At 41.1% G+C, this 22,128-nt stretch overlaps 1 protein-coding gene across 1 annotated transcript; it reads right to left on the bottom strand.

Moving 5' to 3' along the window:
- Positions 1-576: 576 nt before the first annotated feature.
- Positions 577-16,098, bottom strand: spon2a (spondin 2a, extracellular matrix protein). The gene is made up of 6 exons (XM_004073327.5): positions 15,945-16,098; positions 13,434-13,662; positions 11,886-12,106; positions 2,948-3,139; positions 2,466-2,637; positions 577-1,544 (listed from the first exon to the last, which is right to left on the bottom strand). The coding sequence occupies exons 2-6, from the start codon at positions 13,660-13,662 to the stop codon at positions 1,354-1,356; spliced, it is 1,005 nt and encodes a 334-aa protein (XP_004073375.1). The 5' UTR covers positions 15,945-16,098; the 3' UTR covers positions 577-1,353.
- Between the last annotated feature and the right edge of the window lie 6,030 nt (positions 16,099-22,128).

Below are 22,128 nucleotides of genomic sequence, written 5' to 3'. Positions count from 1 at the left end.
TTATTTAAATTTGATCTAAACACAAATAAACAAATAGCTGTAGATGGAAAACCTGTTAAAAATGTGTTTAGTAACTACAGTATAATTTATTATACAATGACGTTTCTTTTTCTATTCATTACAAGGCGAGTTTGATGATTTACCAACTATGACCACTAGTTGGTGATATTTCACTAAAATCACAGCTATTGCAAGGCCTGTGCATTGCCTTTAAATACTGTTTACATGAAAAAGTCTTGAGCCAATCATTCTTAGGAGGGCTCAGCCAGAACAAAAACAGTGGTAAAGACATGCATTATATATTAAATGTTTACCATTTATATATCTAAATAAATGTTTTTGTGACTTTTAATGATGCACTACAACTATTTCATATTATTTATGGATTCAGACATGTGTCTGTAAATGCTTATTGTGTTCAGTGTATTTGGTTGTAAAGACAGAACTGTATGTCCAAGTTCATACATATAATAATACATCTGGGTTCTACTTATTTTATTGGATTTATTAAATTCAGTTTTTTTTCATCATTAAAGTCTGATCTTTATTCAAAAATGTTATAATGAAAATGCTGCATTTATGTTTTCTAGTTGAAAAACAGCTCCATGTTTATTCAGGAGTAATACAGGATTAAATACACTTTACAGTATGTACAAAAATTCTTCAACAAAACATCAAAAGATATCAATTCTCAATTATGATTTGTTTTTCACTATATTCTGTTCTAAAATAGGTTGTCCCCATTTCCGGTATGTTGATTTAGTGGTCAGGTTTTATTGAAAGAGCTTCACAAGCCACATGTTTTTAGGTTATCTGTGTAACCCAACACTTGTCTGCCTGCAATTGTATGCAATATGTGCAAGGACTTCTATGTGCAGTTATGTGTGCGCATGCGTGCCTTTCGTATGTAAGATTTTACCATGAGCCTCAGCCAGTATTGGCCTACATTTTGAATGAAAACTGTCAATCGTGAGCAAATCTTGACGAAAGAACTGAAAAGTTCTGATTGAAACTTTTGCTAGATTTTTTCATTCATTCTCTAAATGTTCAGCCTAGAACAGAGCTGAAAGCATTCTGCTTTCTTTACATTTTGGACATTCTCTAATCTTTATAATAATTTTGTTATTCCACAAAACATTGAAACTATTACCAATACCCTGAATATCATCGAAGACCATCTTTATTTTGTCCTTTCTGTCAATGAAGGACACCCACAGTTTGACCATCAACGCTGCAGGTTTGAACCTTTGACAGCTTCCTGTAGCAACAGTGAAACAGGCCTCTGCTCCAGCAGAGAACAACAAAGTCAGAGCATTGAGCAGGGCTTCGTTGGTGCTCCTGCTGTTTCGTGGGTTACTGACGATTCTTCATACAGCTGTATGGGACGCATTCAGCCTGCTCTTCCAGTTCAGGGCAGGGACTCCCGGCATTGGCTGGTCGCAGGAGGATGTAGCGTGTGCGGTGGCGAATGCCGCCCCTGGAGCAGGGACCCAGACACAGACCCCAGGAGGACCAAAGAGAGACTTCACAGTCTAGAGGTGTCTCTGTGTTGAGATACAAGCGATTAGAACTGTTAATACCCATTCAACACTCTTTTGTAACAATTTTATTCAAATACTTAAATTTTCTTCGATGTTACAGGACACCAGAGCACGTTTGGTCTGCACAGGAGTTCGTTTCAAGGGGTGGCCGTGGTGCAAAGGTAGGGCAGTCAACCTCTGATCGGAAGATTGGTGGTTCGGTTCCCGCCTTGCCCACCCATTTTGTCAAAGTTCCCAGATCCCCAGATTACCGCTGGTGGTTGTAGGTTGGCGCCAGTGTTCAGCAGGGGAGCCACCATCAGTGTGTCAATGTGTATGGGTTAATGGGGCTGTGACTGTAAAGCACTTTGGGCCTTCAAGGAAGGTAGTAAAGCGCTATACAAGTATACACCATTTACCATTTCCTTGGATTTTTTGCTTTTTGGTGAACTCTCTTGTTGCACTAAGCAAGTAAAATCCATCTTAAAGGCAGTCTCTTATCATCCTTTGATCTATTTTAAAAGTGGTCCAACAGTGTCTTTGAAATATGATTATGCCGTTTTTGGCCCAAATCAAAAAGTCTGTGTGGTTTAAAGGACATAGTTTCTGCAGGGCGGACCAGAGATCTTGCGACCCCCCCCCGACTGTTGCTTCTTCTGCGTCTGCTCTGAATTCACTAAGATTTTAAGAAAGAAATCTTCAGAAATAGAATTCTCAGCAAAGTTTTCCTTTTATCCCGTATGTCATGAGAAAAATGCCACAAGAACAGCAAAAGCATCAGAGTGGGTCTTTAAGGACTTTATAAAAACTGCACCAGGATACTGTTTGTGTTTTTTTTTTTTTTTTACTGCTCAGCTCTGTAATCCCCGCCAACAACACCTTCTAATATTTGAAACATTTTAAGTAAAAGTTGAACCAACAATAAAGTGTTCCCCGTGACCTTACCCGAGAAACGACGAGGACTGATGGAGTTTGGCAGAATGTGGTTAGACAGCACGGTTTGGCGGTTGGCTGATCGGTGCTGCCGGGTGATTTTTATGCTGGCTATGGCCGGAAGCTCCTTTAGGCGAGGGTAGTAGAAGGAGTTGGCCGGATGGTTTGGCACCTGAGATGTGATCTGAGCAAACCAGAGAAGAAAGATTTGTCAGAAGAACCAGCAGATTCTTACACACACACAAAAAAAAAACACATTAGGCTTACTCTGAAACACATAAGTGGAAAGGATGGATGGCTGGTTATGTAAGTGAGGCCCTTCTTAGTCAAATCACTTCAGGTCAGACACAAGTTCTGCCAAGCAATTATTTACTAAGAGACAGTGAAGAAGTCCGTCCTCCTGCCATACTGGGTATTTATTTTAAGAATAGAAAAAAGTTCACCCTTTGTCTTCATAAAACAACCTAGAGAAGAAGCAGATGACCATCTTGTACCTTTGAGATGTTTTCTGGCGGGCTGGTGGGGAATTTGGGGGAGGAAAAAGTGAACCCGCTGTTGGTCCCCGCATCGTAAGGCTGGAGGTTGACCGTCACTTCCTGTTTCCAGTGGTTACCCTCGCATAGGTTCAGACTGTTCACACCAACAAACCAGTCAGGACTGGGGATCATCTTCACCATCAGGGACAACTGTTGATCACAGAGAAGCAGAGCCTCAGTTTTCAGAAGAAATTAAGCTTTTTAGCCCTTGTGCTATCTTAGATGACCCCACCCATACATTGATGTGTTATCCCAACCATGACAAAGGTGGATAAAGGTGGAAAGATTTCATGTAATCCATGGACACCAGTGAAGATCACAAATCATTGAAGAAAAAAGGTTCAGAGCACTGTCTATTGGGTCTAGATGACCCAACTCCCAATGTTAAAGTGCCTAGGATAGCACAAGGGTTAATTCGAAAAATGAGATGGAGAAGCTGTTGAAATGACCGTGCTGACACAAATTATAGCAGGTATAAATGATTTTAAATATTAAGAATGTAGAAGAAGAACAAAACTCATTTCATTTCAATATTTGTCTTTTTCAAATATGACCAAAAAAAAGGTATTTTGTCAACAGAATCCAATCTCATCGCTCCCCATTTTCAAAAAATGTGAAAGAAATGAAGACATAGGTTGTGTCCGAATTCCCTTTGTGCTTACTAAAAACACAGTCTAAGAGGTTTCAGAAGCAGTTTTTAAACCCCTCCATTAAAAATTATCTTTGAAAAAAATCGATGAAGCTACACTGTGTTAAGAGGTTAAATGGCAGTAATGCTCACACACACATAATCACATGAAACCGTGCCAAAAAAGGAAAGACGTGCGCTACCGTCCTAATGATGCTTAAAAACACAGGAGGGGTTGCATGAGCAGCTACAAATGGGTTCAAGACAATTTTTCTGTGGTTAGAAAATGTAGTCATGGATGGAAGTTATTCCAGGACAGTTCCCAGTTGTTGGAAGTTCATGCCAAGGTTAAAGCGTGCAGAGCTTGAGGAACGATCCAAAGAAACATCATCCATGTCGGACATCTGTCAATGTGCCAAATGTGAGGGGTTATGACAACACACTTGGAAAAATTCAGCAAAGTATTAATTGCTTTGAGTGGTTGCTTGGACAAAGGGCTCATCAAACTTCAGGAAGAGAGCAGACCTGAGGGGTCGACTTCAGGGCATGAAGCTGTGTTTTCGGCACAAAAATGTCATCAATTCTGTCGAATATGGTGATGGACAGCTTTACATTGGGAATCATTTAGCAGAAAAATGACTGTGGTAGTTTACAGTGAAGCCCTTTGATAGACTGGAAACACTCAGCAGTAGCTGAGGATAGGCTCCAGCAACCCTGTGACCCTGACAGAGATTGAAGACCCAATGAAAATTGTGTTTTTAACATGGTATTGTGACATTTTTCACATGATGGAGGACATATATTAAGAAAATTAGGCTTGAAATTGCATTTTCTGACATTTTGTTGTAAACCAGGAGCAAACGAAAAAAATGACCTTGGAAAAAGTTGTTGTTGCGACATAGAAGCCATAAGCTCCCTGCTCTGCTCCATTCTGATGCACCAACTTGCAGTCAAACAGATCCATGTAGGTCTTCCTTTTCCTCTTCTGAGCTGGTTTTTGGCTCAAAACTATACGTCTGGATAGCTCCAATACTGCTCACCATTTTTGTTGTACCTGTACTGTTAGGTTGAGATTGTAAGGGGCTGTAAGCTAGCAGGAGAGCTTGTAAACAGAAAGCTCTCAGTAATGGGGAGGGGAAGAGGAGCGGGGTTGCTCCTCGCCAACAGTCCCGTCCACAACTCAGACGGAAATTTCTGATGAACTACTTGATACTGTTGATCATGGGATCCTTTTGCACAGACTCCAAGACTGGGTTGGCATCTCTGGATCTGCCCTAAGTTGGCTCAAGTCTTATCTGGAAGACAGGAAATATTTTGTTGAAATTGGGAGTTGTGTCTCAGACTACATGGGCTTGAATTGTGGTGTGCCCCAGGGATCGATCCTGGGACCCCTTCTGTTCAACCTCTACATGCTGCCACTAGGGCAGTTAATACGCAGTAATAACATTTCTTATCACAACTATGCAGATGATACTCAGATCTATGTGTCACTGACAACAGGTGAATATGGGCCGGTGGATTCACTCAGCCACTGCCTCCAACAGATCAGTGCGTGGATGCAGAACAACTTTCTCCAGCTAAACTCAGACAAGACCGAAGTTATTGTTTTTGGCCCACAGAAACAAAGAGAAATTGTCAGCAGCTACCTTCATTCTCTGTCTCTTAAACCCTCAAATCAAGTCAGAAATCTAGGGGTAATCATGGACTCTGACCTGAACTTTAACAGCCATATCAAGTCAGTAACATCAGCGGCATTTTACCACCTGAAAAACATTGCCAAAATCAAAAACATAATCTCAAAGCGAGACCTGGAGATACTTATTCATGCATTTGTCTCCAGTAGGTTAGACTACTGTAACGGCCTGCTCACCGGCCTCTCCAAACGAGCTGTAAAACAGCTTCAGTACATCCAGAATGCTGCTGCTCGAGTCCTGACCAAAACCAGGAAGTATGATCACATTAGTCCTGTGCTCAGGTCTTTGCACTGGCTCCCTGTACCTCAAAGAATAGACTTCAAAGCAGCTCTGCTTGTGTACAAGTCTCTCCATGGCCGAGCACCAAAGTACATCTCTGACATGTTAGTGCCATATGAACCATCTCGTACTCTGAGGACCTCAGGGGCCGGCCTCCTGTTGATTCCCAGAGTCAGAACTAAACAAGGGGAATCAGCGTTTCAATATTCTGCAGCTAAAATCTGGAACAGCCTCCCTGAAGGCGTAAGACAGGCCTCTTCTGTGTTCATGTTCAAATCTAGACTTAAAACATTTCTGTTTAGCCGTGTATATGACTGAAAGGTCCTATCTGCACTTTTCTTTCCTTCCTTTCTTTTTAAATCTTTTTTTTTTCTTTTCTTTTAAAGTAAATTTTATGTTGATTATTTCTATGATGTATTGTGATTTTAATGCATTTTTCTGTTTTGTGAAGCACCTTGAATTACTTTGTGTACGAATTGTGCTATACAAATAAACTTGCCTTGCCTTGCCTTACTGCTTCTATGCAGATACTACAGAGGGGCAATTGTGAAAGTTCTCCCACTAGGTATACCTCAACTATAAGAGACAAAATGAGAAAAAATACTGAAAATCCATTGTTGGATTCTTCAAGAATTTATTTGCAAATCATGGTGGAAAATTATTTATTATTTGGTCACCTGCAATTAAGCCAGATTTCTGGCTCTCACAGACATACCTGTCACTTCTTCTGTAAGATGATCCTCTGTCCTCCACTCTATACCTGTATTAATGGCATCTGTTTGAACTCGTTCTCTATATAAAAGATACCTACAACCTCAAACAGTCACACTCCAATGTCTACTATGGCCAGGTTCAAAGAGCTGTCTAAGGACACCATAAAAAAATCTTTGACCTGGACCATCAGTGGCTAACTAAATCCTTTTTTGCCCCAATGCATATCCTTGAAAACTACACATGTTCTTTTTTCAGTCAGACAACTGTAACAGTAGAAAAAGCTTTATTTTCCAGATTTTAGTTTGGCATAAGGCTCCATTCAGATATAATAAAAACAAGATCTTCATCGAAAACCTCTGGTATAAAACTAACCCCTAACGGAGCTCACAGGTGGAAGCTCGCACAAATGGATGAATATGAAATTCTCCCAAGGTCGTTCATATTTAGTCTAAAAACGGCATAATCATAATTAAAAGACCCCTGGGAATGCTTTTACAGTAGTTCAAAAGATGATCGGAGGAGGACTCTAAGTAGATTCAGAAAATGGATGGTTGGATGTGTGGATGGTCCTGTTGAACATGGATGCATCTGAAACTGTCACCAAAGTATTTATCAGTGCACTTTGAGCCCGTTTGTCCTGTAGCTAGAGCTTTGCTGAAACTGGGTCAACGGTGTGAAGCACACCAGCACGTCTACAACAGCCCGCCACAGAAAAGAAAATAATTCAAGTTTTACAATGGCCTGCTTAGAACCCAGACTTCAAACTGTTTGGAATGCCATGGCAGGACTTCAACAGAGCCATGCACATGCCCGCAAACCTCAATGGGCTGGAGTTTGAAGAAACAGTGAGCCACAAATCATCAACAACTTTGAGAGAGACATAAACCAATTCCTACAAGTAGTTTGTACCAAATGTGCCCCCAAAAAACGTTTAACTTCTGCACGTGATGCACCAGATAGTTTTCGACTGTGCCCTGATCTGTAAAACCAGAGATACAGTAATTTTGTTCTAATAATAATATCATTTGAGAATGTGTTGACAAGATGCAATTATAACGGAAAGAATAAAAAAAAAACTCGAAGTCAAAACTGGGAAACACAAAAGTAGCTCAATATGAGCTTGCTTTAACAGTTTCAGACATTTCTTTATTAGTTCATGACTAATGTGACAAAAGGAGTCCTATGAGCGTTAAAACATTAACCTGGTGAGGAAAAACTCTGCACAACAAATCAATGATGAACTCACCCAAACCGCAAAAGCTAAAAAAGCTCATGACCTAAGACATCCCCGCCTCTCAGTGATTGTTTTAAAACAGCCATAACCTGGTCTAAATTAAAAAACCCTCTTGGACGTTTAATCTATTACCCATTGGTTGAAGGGCCTATATGGGTTCTTTCAATCTGTCTGCCATCTCCTGTTACTCAGTGTGTGAGATGAAATGTTTTCAGGAGATGGTGACCTCACAGAGGAAGTGGCCAGAGAGTCAGCAGATAACCAGACTACAGCACATACAAAAGCATCTCGTAACTCAGTCTAAAGAACACCAGCTGAGTCTTTAGGAGAGGGGAATGTGGGTTATTGATCATGAAGTGCAGTCTGGAGTTGGACAAAGCGCAGGAGAAAATCATCCAAAGAAAGTCTACTGTGTCTAAAAGTCCCAAAAGATCAGTTTTCAAGACCCACTTTGGATCGAAATGGCGTTTTTGGTATTTTTAACATGTTCTTGTGGCATTTTTCCTATGATGAAGGACATTTATAGAGAAACTAAACTTGAAATTGCATTTCTGAATATTTCTTTAGTGAAACTGTTGTGAATCAGGAGCAGATGAAAAAAATGCAGTTGGAAAAAGCTTGTAGTTGTGACGAAAAAACTCTGCTCCTGTCCATTCTGATGCATCTACTTGCAGACAAATAGATCCATGTACATCTTAATTTTCCTTGTCTGAGCTGGCATCTGACTCAAAACTGTACAGCTCCAAAATGCTCACTTGCTTTTTGTTGCACTGCTAATGTTAGGTTGGGGCTGTAAGATAGCAGGAAAGAGTGTAAATTAATAGATGATAAGAAGTGCGGAGGGGCCTATTTCGTGTCTGCGGTCCTGCGGTCCAGCCCACAACTCAGAGGTGAATTTCTAATGAAATCCTGCTGTTCTGCAGAAACCATGTCCTGGAAAACGACAGGTTTTTTGATTTGGCTAAAAACAGTTTAATCATGACTAAAAGTCCACTGGGAACCTTTTTACACTAGATCTAAAGATGATCAGAGTGGACTTTAAGGTCTGAAAAAGAGCAAAAAGAAAGCTATTAGAGGTCTATCACACTTTTTTTTTTAAATGTCTCTCCTGTCTCTTTCTTGAATGTTTTTAAATCTGCCCACATGCTCACCTTCTCCTGAACTCAAGGATAAAATGGCATCTCACCTGACTTTAGCCAATTCCTAAACTTCAGACAAACATCAGTACAGAACGTATCTCCATATGAGCATTTATTAGCAGTAATTCAAGCTGAAATACAGAAACACTGAAAGGTGAAGTAATTACGCCGTGGGTTCAACAGTTTGTCAAGCCTTCTTTTAGGGGTTATCTCTAACACGACATTTTTATTATTATTTAGGAATTTACATTAAAGTATTTGTCATTGATGTTTGTGCCTCAGCTCCCTTTGTTTATTACCTAATAGTAATTTATAGGTTTTCTTTAAATCGTTATCAGGTTTTTATTTTAGCCAAATTTCATGAATGACTCGTATTACTGCTGTTTAGCTGTAGAGCAAGCCCAAACCATTATGCCGTCACTACCATGCTTTACACTTTTTATTGTAAATATGCTAGGATGAATTAAGTAAAAGATGTTCATCCTGCTCTTTGAAGGCACAGCTTGACCTTTGAACAAACCCTCTGACCCGTCAGACTGACATTCTGAACAATTCGTCTGTCTGTGAAATGTTGGACTCCCAATCCAGTCGAGTGGAATTAAATTCCCTCTACTGACAAATGGCGGGCCAAAACCACTTCTCCTAAATAATTTATTCCCTCCTTTGTAATTTGTGCAAACTGCCAAAACATCTGCCCTTACTGAGGTGCTCAATCATGACTAGTGAAGTGCATCCGATCAAATGCATTCCACTCTGGATGCTGCTGCTGCTGAAACCCTGACAAACCAACACGTGTTCAGCATTTTGTTGTGCTCCCATGCTAAGAAATTAGCAACATTTTCATGAGACAAATGAATGTATGCACTGCTCATTACTGAGCTGATGCGTGCTGGTGATATATAGACCAGAACGTCTCTGGTGCAGATGGTTCCTCGGAGCTTCCAAAAGGTCGCTCTCACTTTGTCTTCATCACTGCAAGCGTTCTGCTCTGTCGGAGAGAAAACGAGCAGACAGTATATGCAACCTGCTGCAGCTCCCTGCCTGCTTTCTCGTGCTCTGCAACCTCATGGCTTTGGTATGACCCGTCTGTTTCAAGTTACAAAACAAACAACGAGATGATGCTCATGAATATGTAGATACAAATCATATGCGTTTGGAATTTTTGGGGGGGATTTTGCACCGAGGATTTTGTTGTTAACAAATGAAAACAGATGAGAGCTTTAAACAAATGTGGGACACTGAAGAAGAAACAGAGAGAAACCAGCACAGGTCAAGCAGGGAAGGGATTCTCTGTCAGCATGAGCAAACAACTGCTGTGCTTTTGTTTTCCTCGCTGAGCTAGCAAGAGACACAGACTTGTTCAGGGCAGACACGTATATCATATAGCTGCAGGACAACCTGATCGTAACTTTTAACGCACAGAGGGTGCCCTCTGACAGGGGGTTGTGTTGATTTTAAAGGGCTCTCAGGTTCAGGCAGAGAAAGAGCCAAAAAAACAAATGTAGGTCACCAGACTTTCAGTCAGGCGTGCACCAATTTTCTAAAAGCTCCAGCAAATATCAAGCTTTTTCCCCTCATTCATCAGCAAGCCTGGGCTGGGCAAATACAGGCAGTGCCATAACTCTCAGAATGCTTTTTTTTTGTTTTTTCTCCACACCATAACTCAAATCCCTTGTCTTTGTTTAAATCCTCGCCACAAATTTAGCCCACCCCACAAAAAGGGATTCCTGCCATGACCTTTGCTCCCAGACTTCAGTTGCAGCAGCTGAGGTATCCTGCAGTCTGTGTTAAACTTCAGCTTGCAAGGGGCTTCAACAGTCAGGATGACCTTTTATCTATTTTTTTAATTCATTGAATGGAGACCTTTTTTAATTTTACAAATAAAACAATTCTGTTATCGGAGTGCTGATTTGTGGGAAATGTGCTTTTAAAATCATGAGAAATGACCTTGTGCAGCATGTTCATGCTAAACATAAAGCTTCACACTACAGCTTTTTACAAATATTGAAGACAGTTAAGTATATTATTCACCTTTAAGACCCACTTTGATGAAAATTGTGTTTTTAACATGTTCTTGTGGCATTTTTCTGATGATTTTTCTGACATTTATTTCAACAAAGTTGAGCTTAAAATTGCATTTCTGAGTATTACTTTAACCAAATAGTTGTAAATCAGGAGCAGACGAAAACATGTCATTAACAAAAGAGCTTATTCGTGGCGTAGACCATATGCTGGGCATTTCACAAGCTCCCTGCTCCGCCAAATACATTTTTGGTGGTGCTGCTGTTTGTGTAAAACTACCGTAAAGCCTCTTATTTTGGAGAATCAGAAGTTATTTATGTTGGGTGAGTCAAAATAACAGCAGCTTAAACTAAAACCAGAACAATGTCTATGAATACATCAGCTGCTGTCTCTTCAGAAATTATGAAAAAGCATTTTGGAGGACTGGTAAAGGTCTCTCAATTTGCTATAATTTCAGGAATGGTTAAAAAAATAGTTAATTTTCTGTTATAAGTTCATCTCATTTAAAAAAAATTAACTTAAATGACAAAATGTAACTAACAAACCCATTGTCTATTCAAATCATTAACATTGTTCTTCAAAGCCAAAGAGCCACAATGGAGGGATAAAAGAGCAGCATGTGGCTCTGGAGCCTCAGGTTACAAACACCCATTCTAACCTAAAAAGACAAAATATCACTCATTCTGAACATTTTTTATAGTACTAAAAAAATTACTGAACTGGTTCTGTAAGCAAGTAATGCTTAAGTTCAAAAACTGTAAACAGGTTCATAAACGGGTCATAAAAGCAGTGCATCTGTGACGTATGTGCAGCTCAGACAGAGAAAGATGTTCCTTGGACAGAGCACGGCTCTCTTCAGTTCAGTCATGATGCGTCACTGAGTTTGGTGGCTTCAGGCCTCTTGGGTTCAAGCCCTGCTTTGTGAGCTCAGAGTTCAGAGGCACAGGCGGCGAGCAGACGGAGAGCAGACCGAGCAGGATGGATGTGGGCGTTTGTGGCTGCTGGGCTAAACATAGTCTGACTGGATTTAGTGGAAATAGGTGGTGATATGTTTGGTTGAAGCGGATGGATGATGTTATGGGGTCACCTGGGTCAAACAGATGGTTTGTGCAACTTGTTGCATCTGACCAAGTGTGTGTTTTTGTGTAGGAGTTTGGCCTTTTTATTGATCTTTTTCTGTGCTTACCAGCGAGCTCCGCGGCTGCATGTGCACCTCTGTGGAGCTGTGCCCGATGCCGTTGGGAATGCCCGCCGTTCGCTGCATGGCGCCGACCGTGCGTTTCTTCCTGGCCTCTTTGCCCGCCTTCATCAGCTCCACTGTCAACCCGAGTTCGGCAAACTTCTGCACCCCTAGACTGGCTGCAGCGCCCTCCTCCCATAGCCTGAAATGGTGATTGTGGCTGACCGCTGAAGAAAAGACAAGAAATCGAGGAGAAAAGGGGGACCAGGGTGAGATGCTTATTCACAGGAATGCATGTCAATGTCAATGAAGCACCACAGAGCCTCAGCCAGACGCTGAGATCATTTCCACCACAGGGCCTGCGTATTTCTGGGGCTGTTTCCTCCTTCCTGCACTTAACGGATAATTCTGAAGGAATTGTCCATATGAACGTATTATTGCAAGGTCATATTCCCCCTCTATGACTGCTGAGACCACAATGAAGCTGCCAGGAGGAAGGTCAGGCAGCCAAATGGTGGACAACTATTTTATCTATTTTTAAAAGCAGTATTGATACTTATTTTTGGCATTGTTTAGAACTACAGAGCCTTTTACTGTCCATGAAATCAGTTCAAAATCCAGGCCCAGCTTTAAGCCAGTCCTTCATGTTGAAACCAATGCACTGGCCAGGGCTGGTGGTTTGAGGGCCCAACAGGTTGGCCAAAAACACGCTGACAAATGCTTCCAGAGCACGCACCCACACAACCATTCCTTTGAGACTCCAACGCTCTTGGCATGTGTGTGAATGTGCCACACGCGTTCAAACTGCCCAGCACACTTTGCACCCTATCGGGTTTCCCTCCCCAAAAACCTCTGCCACTTGTGCACTTAATTGCATTTCCACCCAAACTCATTTCCTTCTTGCATTTAAGTCTTGAAACTTGATAGCACCTCACATTTGAGCCCCACCAGCTCTTCAGACTTACCCTTTCTAAATTGGTCATGTGTTTTTCTACCATCAATACAATGCTGCAGTGATGCCCCCACTCAGAGAACAAACCTAGATTTTTTTTTTACGCTTACAAAGAAATTCAGATGATTCCTCATCGTCTGCTCAGAACTTTTGATCGACCACTCATCAAGTCAATATTGAGCACATATAAAAATCTGCCGTCTACAGGTTGGAGAGGAAAACCGATAACAGGAACCCGGGAGAGAAGAGGTTGCTCCTGTTTCTGAGTTTCTGACTCCATCACACCCTAGCTATCATCACCCACCCCCAACCCCCGTCGCCCTGAAACCACTGCGACAGCCTTTGCTGCCAACACTGTGGTAAACCAGCGGAAACGAGGGAAGGGTTGTAGCCCTGATCGAAGAACTGGAGAAAAATCCAAATGTGGCTGAGCTGAAACATTTAGATTCTGATTTTCTTTCAGTTGCATGTCCCTGAAAAAAACACCCAGTTTGTCCAGTTTGTGTGGGGATTTGGAGAAACCTCAGAACTTCAAAGATCTTCTTAAGTAGAGTTGGCTGTCCGATGCACATTTTCTCTTTGTCCTCGGTGGACCTTCTCACCTATGAGTTTGGACCACTGCGCTGGGGGCCGGAACAGTGGATACTGCTTTGGGAAGGACTGGGGGCTCCAGTGACCTGTAAAGACTAGAATGTAAGAAGCAGGACTCTTGGCTGTGCATTCTGTCCCGTTGAGTGGTCGCAAAGGCCCCGCGAAAGCCAGGCAAAGCTTCACGAGAACAATGAGCAGCTGCCGCCACCAACCGCAGGTCTGCCGCTCCGATGACATCATCTGAAACGAAGGGAAGAGTGGCGTTACTCCTCGATCAGCTTGGTTTGGGACATAAACCCTGGACGCTCACTCTTTCTTGCAGCATCTTTTAAAGTCACCGCTCTTTTGCAAATCACCAAAATAAAAGTCAATCCAGAAATCTCTATCACAACAAAGTGCATCAAAGAATAAAGCTTCCTGAACCCGTTGACCCTTCGACATAAAACACCCTCCTTATTATTCAGGTTGAGGATATTTTGACGCACACCCTGTCTCTGACCAGGGGCAAAGTGCTTCGTATTCATCCAGAATGTCAGTTCCAGGAGTCGCCCTAAAACAAAACAAACCAGATGACACCCATGAGGATGGATGCGCTCCATCTGCTTTGCGGAGCTCACAAACTTCATGTTTAATCACAATCACTCCAGTTAGGAGGTGGACAAAAGAGCAGGGAGTGTCTATTACTAAAAAATGTGTCATATTTGGTCAATTCTTTATTTAAGAGATTTGAGATCAAAATAAGGATGAAATAAAGTCAAAAGATCCTCTGGTGGTGGTCTGAGGCAATGTAAACTCATTCACATAAAATTTTCGAGGCTAAAGGCACCAGGATGACAAAATACTTTTTGTATTTTTTCAAAATAAAGGCATAAACATAAAACATAAAACATAAAATCGCCCCTTTTTACAAGTAAGACACGGAGCTGCTTCTCTCGTCTAAACTATAACCAAAGCAGCTTCAGAATGCAGACAGTTAAATCTGGGCGAATCCCCCGGCACACAGACACGCACATGTACACACCCTGTCAACACACATAACACCCATGTCCTGCTGCATATTGTCCCTGAGGTCTATTTTCAGGGGTCAGATAGAGTTACTCTGCCAATATAGCTGCAAAACTTTATGAAGGCAGTCTAATTCATTGCAAAGTGTTTCATCAATTTTCCCGTCTCCATATTAACTGGTGTACAGTTTAACAGGCGAAACTATAAAAATACCTTTGAGTTCGGAGACTGAAAGAGCTAAGCTTTGATCTAGAAGCTCAGCTACCTGATCACCAACTTTGCAGCTCCAGGTTTGAAGGCTTGAGTGCGCCATAAAAATCCAAAAAGTTACCTAAACTTTGCAGGACGCCCTGTGAGATGATCACAGAAAATGAAAATATGGCCGTTTTACCACTGCATTGATCTGAACGGAGATGATTTAGGAGGGTCAATATCTTTTGCAGTCGTGATCTAATAAAGACATTTTAAAAGTTGCCTGAAACCAGAAAAATGGTTTAAAGTTAGAAGCAGACACAAATGGGATCTCTTTTCTTCTCCTCCACTTAAACTTTGGTCAATAAAGCTTTGCAACCATTGAAATGGGTCCTGTTAACTGTGTTTTATCAGCAAACTCCCAGATTCAGAGGTGCATCCATGCAACAACCTACAGAGGGATTCATGAAACCACTGCGTGGCAAAATCCTATCCCCTCATATGGAGTTCACAAAGGTTAATTTTTTTTGTTTGTTTGTTTTTTTTGACAGGCTGGAAACTCAATAAAACACGGGAATGTGGACTAGAGCCAAACATAAAGCCCGCCGCCCTTTGGGCACTTGGCTGCGCTTTTACAGCCGCCACATGCTGAGAAAATACAAATTCATCCCAGCTCAAACGCAAAGGCTTTCAGGTGTGCATGCAAAGACAGATTTGTGTAACCAGCAGGAGGTTTACTCATATTTTTCTTTTTAACAAGGAAAATGTGGGAAGGTAATTTTCCATTTTTGCCTTTTACTTTTATGAGTTTGGAGAGTTTTTTTTGCCAAGAAAAAAAAATGCATCCATTCATCCTTCTGCTTCTTTTTTTTTTTTATCAGGCTTGCTCAGAGTTCATTTACAGTCAAATGCAGGCGGCAGAAAAGGCAGTGTGTGTGAATGTAGATGGTCAGGAAACATCCACAATGAGGTGATCCAGGTTTCCACCGTAAACTCACCAATCAGAGGATGATTCCTTGAGATCACAACGTTACTCTAAAGGAGTTTAAAAATTAGTCTAAGGCACAGATTCAAACAGCTTCAAACTTTTATTTTTGATCCTCTTTTTGCAGAAAATGATTCTGTCAAACATTTTAGATGCTTGATCCTGTAGAAAACAGGATGTTTTGCATGTAACCGGAAGTATCTTTTGCATCTTTAATGTCTGCATCTGACAAAAACTCAGCATTGTTATTTAAACATTTTAAAAGAAATATTGATTGGAGCAAAAGCCCAGCAGAAATTTTGAAAGAACATTGAACGAATGAAGCGTGTGCTCTCCTCACCTTGTAGGATCACTCAGCCGGTGACAGAGAAGCAGTAGCTCGAGGAGGATACAGCTCCCCCTCTTCCCCTCCGGTCTCACTTCGACCACTGCAGCCTTATCAGCCTTTACTCCTCTTCTACCCCACTATGTCGCTTTCCAAATTTCTCTCCTCCCTGATTCTCCTCATGTTACCTTGCTCTCCCTCTCTTTCTTTTGCTTTCTCCTCCCCTTCCATTTTTTTTCTCCTTGTATGGAAAGGCCCTCCTCCACCGTCCCGTCTATATTCCTCCGTCTATCTTTTGGACTCATTGCTGTTAGTAATCAACACCACATTGGCATGGTGGGTTTTGCTTTTCTCTCCACGTTGTCAGACGTTGAACCTGAGAGCAGAAACATAGAAAGAGCAAAAACAGTTCAGACGGGATCATTTGGCAGCAACTGTAATTAGAGTAAGAAGGAAATTAAAGGATTATAAGTGGTTTTCTTGGGTTTTAATTCTGGTTCTGGTCTCAGTGAGGAACTGGGGTAAATGTGTGTGCTCAAAAAAGGGACAGCTGGTACACACATGGCCAACCAAGCTCATGAAAGAGCAAAATAAAAACTAAATGAAGCCGTTTGTACACATCTGTGAGTCGGGCAGAATTTGTGTCAAAGATTCTTTTTTTTTTTTTTTAGTTTGTGAGAGAGCAAAGCAGCAGCCAGCAGGAGTGATCATTTCAGACCCACAACCATGGACACAGTCAGATCTGCACCACATCAGACCCAAACGCCTTCAGATGTTTCAGCGCCACTGTACAACCCCCCCCCCCATGAATGCCAGGAGTCACAAGCAATCGAGGAGAAAGGGTTAGTCGTGGATCCGGTAACAATTTGGATTTACATGTCCCACAGTCAGAAACAGTTAAGCAGTTACATCCACTCTCCGTGTGTTTCTGCATTTTTTCCAACTCCTCTGATCTCATTTCTGTTGGTCTATTTGTGGGGAAAAACGGGAGGAAAAAGATTGAGTCACACATAAACAACATTTTTCCACATATTTAAAAAAGAAGAAAGCATTTTTTAGGGTTTTTAATTTTAACCGTATTCTCATTTGTCATTTGTTTAAACTCCTGCACAGATTTGTCTTTTTTTTTGCGGTTGATGAAAGGAGATTGTGGGAAAACCCAGATTTCCTCGCTACTGTCGGCTGATTGATGACAGTGAGCTCATCATGCACACGTGTTAGTGCGATCTGTGCATCAAAATCACCTCCAGTCACACTGACGGTTATGCCAGCAGACATTCGGACACACGAAGGCTCATCTGGTGGGAGTGGGCGTCTGCTTGGATTGCTGTGACACACATAAGCACACAGGGAGTGAGTGCCGCTCCACTTTGCTACAATTGCCTGAACTCACGAGGGATTAGGAGGACAGGATATAGGAGCAGACGTGCAAGACGCACATCTTTAAATTATTTGTTTAAAGATGCTAATTTAATCCATTGACACCATTTGATGCAAATTTTCATCAAACAATTTGGCTCCAAAATAACCATAATGTGTCATCTACATTTTTTCAGAGCTGGAAACAAATTCAGGCGTCAAAGTGTTAAAAAAAAAACACTTCAAGTGATGCATTATGTTTCTGAAAGTTGAATCCAACATCGTCATTCAAAGCAGCTAGAAAGGTTAAAACCCAGAACCAAAACAGATATGTAGTAATTTGTATTAGTAAAAAACTTTTTAAAGGTTGAAAGAAGATATTTTGTTTCACAGTATTCTTAAATACTACTTGTTATTTAAAAAGAATATCCTGTTTGCTCACTGGATTCAAGCAGCAGCTGATCGTCCCACATTTGTGCAGGCCGTCTTTTAACAGGCTTACTGTCAGACAGATTATCTGAGCAAAGCACACAATCTAACTAATTTATTGTCTGTCCCAGTGGTCTTTTAATAATAATGATGCCGTTTTTAGCCAAAATAAAAGAAAAAGACCTGCAGCCTGTGACATAGTTTCTGCAGAGCGGCAGGAGTTTGATTTGAAATTTACCTTTAAGTTGTAGGCAGGACTGTTGCCATGGTGCAACCCTGTCCCCCCCTTCCCCTCAGCGTTGCTGACATAAATGGATCTAGTCATCTGCAAGTGGATGCATCTGAATCGAGCAGAGCACGGATTGTGGCCTGCCGATTGTAGCTCCTACATCACTGCTAGACCCTGCTTCTAACTGCATTTTTTTGTCTGCTCCTGATTCACAATGATTGGAATAAAGAAAACCTCAGAAATGCTATTTTAAGTTTAGTTTTCTATACATATGTCCTCCATCATGAGGACAGATTGGCAACCAGTCCGGGGTGTCCCCCCGCCTTTGCCTAACAAGTGGCTGGGATAGGCTCCGGCAGCAGCGTGACCCCGAAAGGGATAAAATGGGTTTAGAAGATGAATGATGATGAATGAATAGGTTCTTAAAAGATGTCTAAAATGAACTATAATCAAATTTTAAAGATAATTAAATTAACATCACAAAAGCAGCAATGTTTATATGTTTATAAGACTAACTTACAACCATTTACTGGGTGTCTAGTAACATTTAAACCCTTGTGCTATCCTATGACCCCACCCTAACATTGACGTGTTCTCCCTACCATGACAAAGGTGGATAAAGGTGGAAAGATTTCATGCAATCCATGGACACCAGTGAAGATCACAAATCATTGAAGAAAAAAGGTTCAGAGCACTGTCTAGTGGGTCTAGATGACCCAACTCCCAATGTTAAAGTGCCTAGGATAGGACAAGGGTTAAATAGAACTAAACACTGCGGTTGGGGCCAATTTCTAAGAAATAAGAGGTAATTTAGAACTCATGAACATTGCGTTTCCTGCAGATGATTTTAATTAGAACACAGAATAATCATCCTGTGAACTTTTAAGAAACCATCAGATTGACTCTTGCACACACACCCCGTCATGGTTGGGGTTACCCTACTGCTGTGGCAGACGCATCAGCTTCCCTCACGTGATCCATAGCCTGGAAACCGGGACACCAAGCCCACAAGAATTTCCCGTGTTCAGTGTAAACACAGTGTCCTAAAAGTGATCCAAACCAGAATAAGACCCAAAGCCAGGACACTAATGTGCATGTAAACACGCCCCAAAGTGAAATACGCATCATCAGACCACACATGTAATACTAAACATTCAATCAGCTCATTGTTTGCCTTTTTAGGTTTGTTGATGCCATGAAAAAAAACACCATAATTAACCCTCAAACAAAAAAAGAATCGCCTGAGATCAAGTAGCTGAAGTGTGATGTGTTGGAAACCGGAGATGGTGCTGTCTGACAGAGATGCAGCATCGCAGTCGTTTGGTGGATGGAATAATATTTGAGTCATTCCAAAGACAACCCAAGACAAATATTTAGCCCGCAGCTTTGGGGTTGGTGGCGCAATCCCTCCAAGTGGACCAGGTCGTTTGTCTGGAGGCTAATTTGTCATGTGGTCCATGTTGCACAAGCGTGGCATTTAGTACCGCACACGTCCCAGTGTGTCCGAGGGCTCCCATCAGGACTCAAAGAGGTCGTGTTTGTTGATGCTCTCTTGTGACGCCTTACAGACATCTGAGATGGAAAAACACTTTGGAATGAATCGGTGCAAATAAAACTACACCTTAGGAGAATGATTGAAGAAACTGAGGGGATTTAATAGAACTGCTTTAAATCAATCCAACAATTCAAGTCTTAAAGACACGGAAGAGTCTTTTTTTCATACGTATTCATCTGATCAAACAAATTACAGAGTAAGGACTGCTGGCATTGAAATCAAGTTTCTTCAAACTTAAGATAAGCTTTTTGTGGCATCAGTAGTAGGAATCAAAACTAAATTAGAAGATTTTTTTTGACACTTTTGAAGGTAAAACTAACGAGAAACATTACGAGGAATCCCCTTTTCTGGCTGTGATATTTATCTGGATTCTTGTGTGGGGGCTCCTCGTCCTTTTGGCTCTTAGTGTTTTCTTACAATAACAGCCAGATGAGAAGAGCTTTGGAATTTAGTTATTTGGTCTTGTGAGCTTTAAAGCTGTTTCAACACAGGACAAATTTGTTCTTTTTTAACCCAAAGTGAGTCTGCACAGAGAAGCACAGTGGTGGGAGCATAATGGTGTGGTTCGGTTTTAATGCTTCACAATCATGCAACATTGCTGAGGTGCATCAGTGTATAAAGAAAAACCTTGTTAGCTTGAAAAGTCATCTTAAATTTGCTCCCAGATCAGCTTTATGCCAATGACAAGTCATCCATCAATCCATCCATTTTTAAAATCACCTTCCTTTGGGTTACTAGGTTTCTGAAGCCAACCAAGTTACTGTTGGTCAAAGGTAGGTTACACTAATCTGTTGCAGGGCCACACAACCACACACACATGTACACTTTACGGACAATTGAGTCACCAACTATTCTATAAAACAAGTTTTTGGACTGTGGGAGGAAGCCGCAGTGCCCAGAGAAAACCCGTGCATGCTCAGGGAGAACATCCAAACTCCACACATAAAAGTCTCAGCCAGGATTCGAACCCGGGCCTTCTCTCTCTCAGTGCTAACCACTACACCACAGAGCAGCCTGCAAAGTTATCCAGCAATACAAAGTATTTCTTAGATGAAACTTAAAAGAAAACCAAACGAGAGTTCCTGAAAAAGCAGAGAACATCTCAAAGCTGCAGAGAATCTGCTGTTAAAAATCATAATTCCACGATGAAAGATAGTATTATTGAAAACTGGAACAGTTTATCCAGAAAAAGAAAATATTTTCCAAATAGAAAGGCATCCAGTTTAGTCAAAAAACAGAAAGTTCAGCTAGCTTTGGGTTACTACTGACTGGAAAATAAGTGGAGGTGGGATAAGTTTGCTTCGTTCCACTCCTTTTTCTCTACTTGACTTTAATTAATAATCATATCTTATAAATATAAGGCGACCTGTTTGTGTACACTACTGCAAAAAAAAAAGTCTATTCATGATTGTGAGTTATTACACTGAGAATTGCATTATTTTCTAAAGATTTGTAAATTTTTTAATAATCGAATCAACGTATTAATTGATATCTAAAACAGGTTTGACAGAACTTTTACACAATTTTTTTATACAGAATTTTTTTTAATGGTTGAAATGAATAAAATCAAAGTCAAGAGGTTAAAGTTTAATTTCTCTAATTTCCCCACAATTTAAAGCATTTGTGTAAAAATAATTTAAAAAGACAAATCTTATTTTGTTTAATTTTTTGCTCTTGTTTTAGAAATTTCATAAACTAAAAACCCAAATTTTGTTTCAGTCGCCTTCATGAAAAAGGAAGAGGTGTTTATTTGGTTTTGTGAAGGAGTTTGGATGGCGAGCCTTTCAATTTCTCCTTTTTTCAATAGAAAAATCATCAAATCATATTCAGTATTAGAAACAATAAATACAACAACTAAAAAAAATAGACAGAATTAAGGTGATGCACTCGAGACAAGAAAAACTCTTCTAAACACACAAAAAAAAAGATATTTTGCAATAAAATCCATAGAAGTTGCCAGAGCAGAGTGACGCATTTAACAGAGCCATTAAGTGGATTTACTGACTTATGGGAACCAGTGCTCATATTTTACTGGCTTGGCTGTGTGTTCCCGGAGCCGCGGAGGCCCCGCTCTCCGTCTTCTAGCGCTAAACAACAACAAAATCCTCTGGCGGCGCAGCAGGGATGCTGACAGAGGTTACGCATGCCCCAACGCGTGGGAATCAAGCAGCAGACGGGACCCAGAGTGTGTTTGAAGTGAGTGTGTGGATCCAATAAAGCACCGCTCACATCCTGGGCCTCACGCTAAACACACACCCACAGAAGCTTTGACACATGCTTATGCAACACGGCCGTCCATCACCTCCATGTCAGCCTCCATCAGGGTTCAATTCTTTGACCTATTTGCTGAAATTTTCTTGTGTAGATCACATTTTAATGAGGAAAAAAAGTTATTGGAATCTGAGCTGCGGTGACTTTAACTTGTATTAATGTAGGATATTCCATCCACTGCAGCCATATTCCACATAACATAAACCAGCGTTCACCTTGTTTTTGCATTCACTTGTGTGGCTGTGGACTCCTGATTTTGTCAAAGGTAATGGGGGAAAAAAAACACAAAGGTCATTTATGCTGCACCTTTCTTGGTTCCTCCAGCTCCACACCCTCCCAGCTCATCCCGTTTCAAA

Source organism: Oryzias latipes, chromosome 10 (assembly GCF_053564925.1).
Source record: "Oryzias latipes strain Hd-rR chromosome 10, Olatipes_Hd-rR_3.1".
Classification (NCBI taxonomy): domain Eukaryota; kingdom Metazoa; phylum Chordata; class Actinopteri; order Beloniformes; family Adrianichthyidae; genus Oryzias; species Oryzias latipes.
Note: the sequence above shows the minus strand (reverse complement) of the source record. Positions and strands in the feature narration are given on the sequence as shown.

What these genes read in the sequence shown, in the direction of transcription:
- spon2a (XM_004073327.5), bottom strand. Translation starts at nt 13,662, where the DNA reads ATGATGTCATCGGAGCGGCAGACCTGCGGTTGGTGGCGGCAGCTGCTC. An exon ending in GCAGTGGTCCAAACTCATAG is followed by an intron (nt 12,107 to 13,433) that starts GTGAGAAGGTCC and finishes TCTTTTCTTCAG; the next exon opens with CGGTCAGCCACAATCACCAT. An exon ending in CAGTCCTCGTCGTTTCTCGG is followed by an intron (nt 1,545 to 2,465) that starts GTAAGGTCACGG and finishes ATCTCAACACAG; the next exon opens with AGACACCTCTAGACTGTGAA.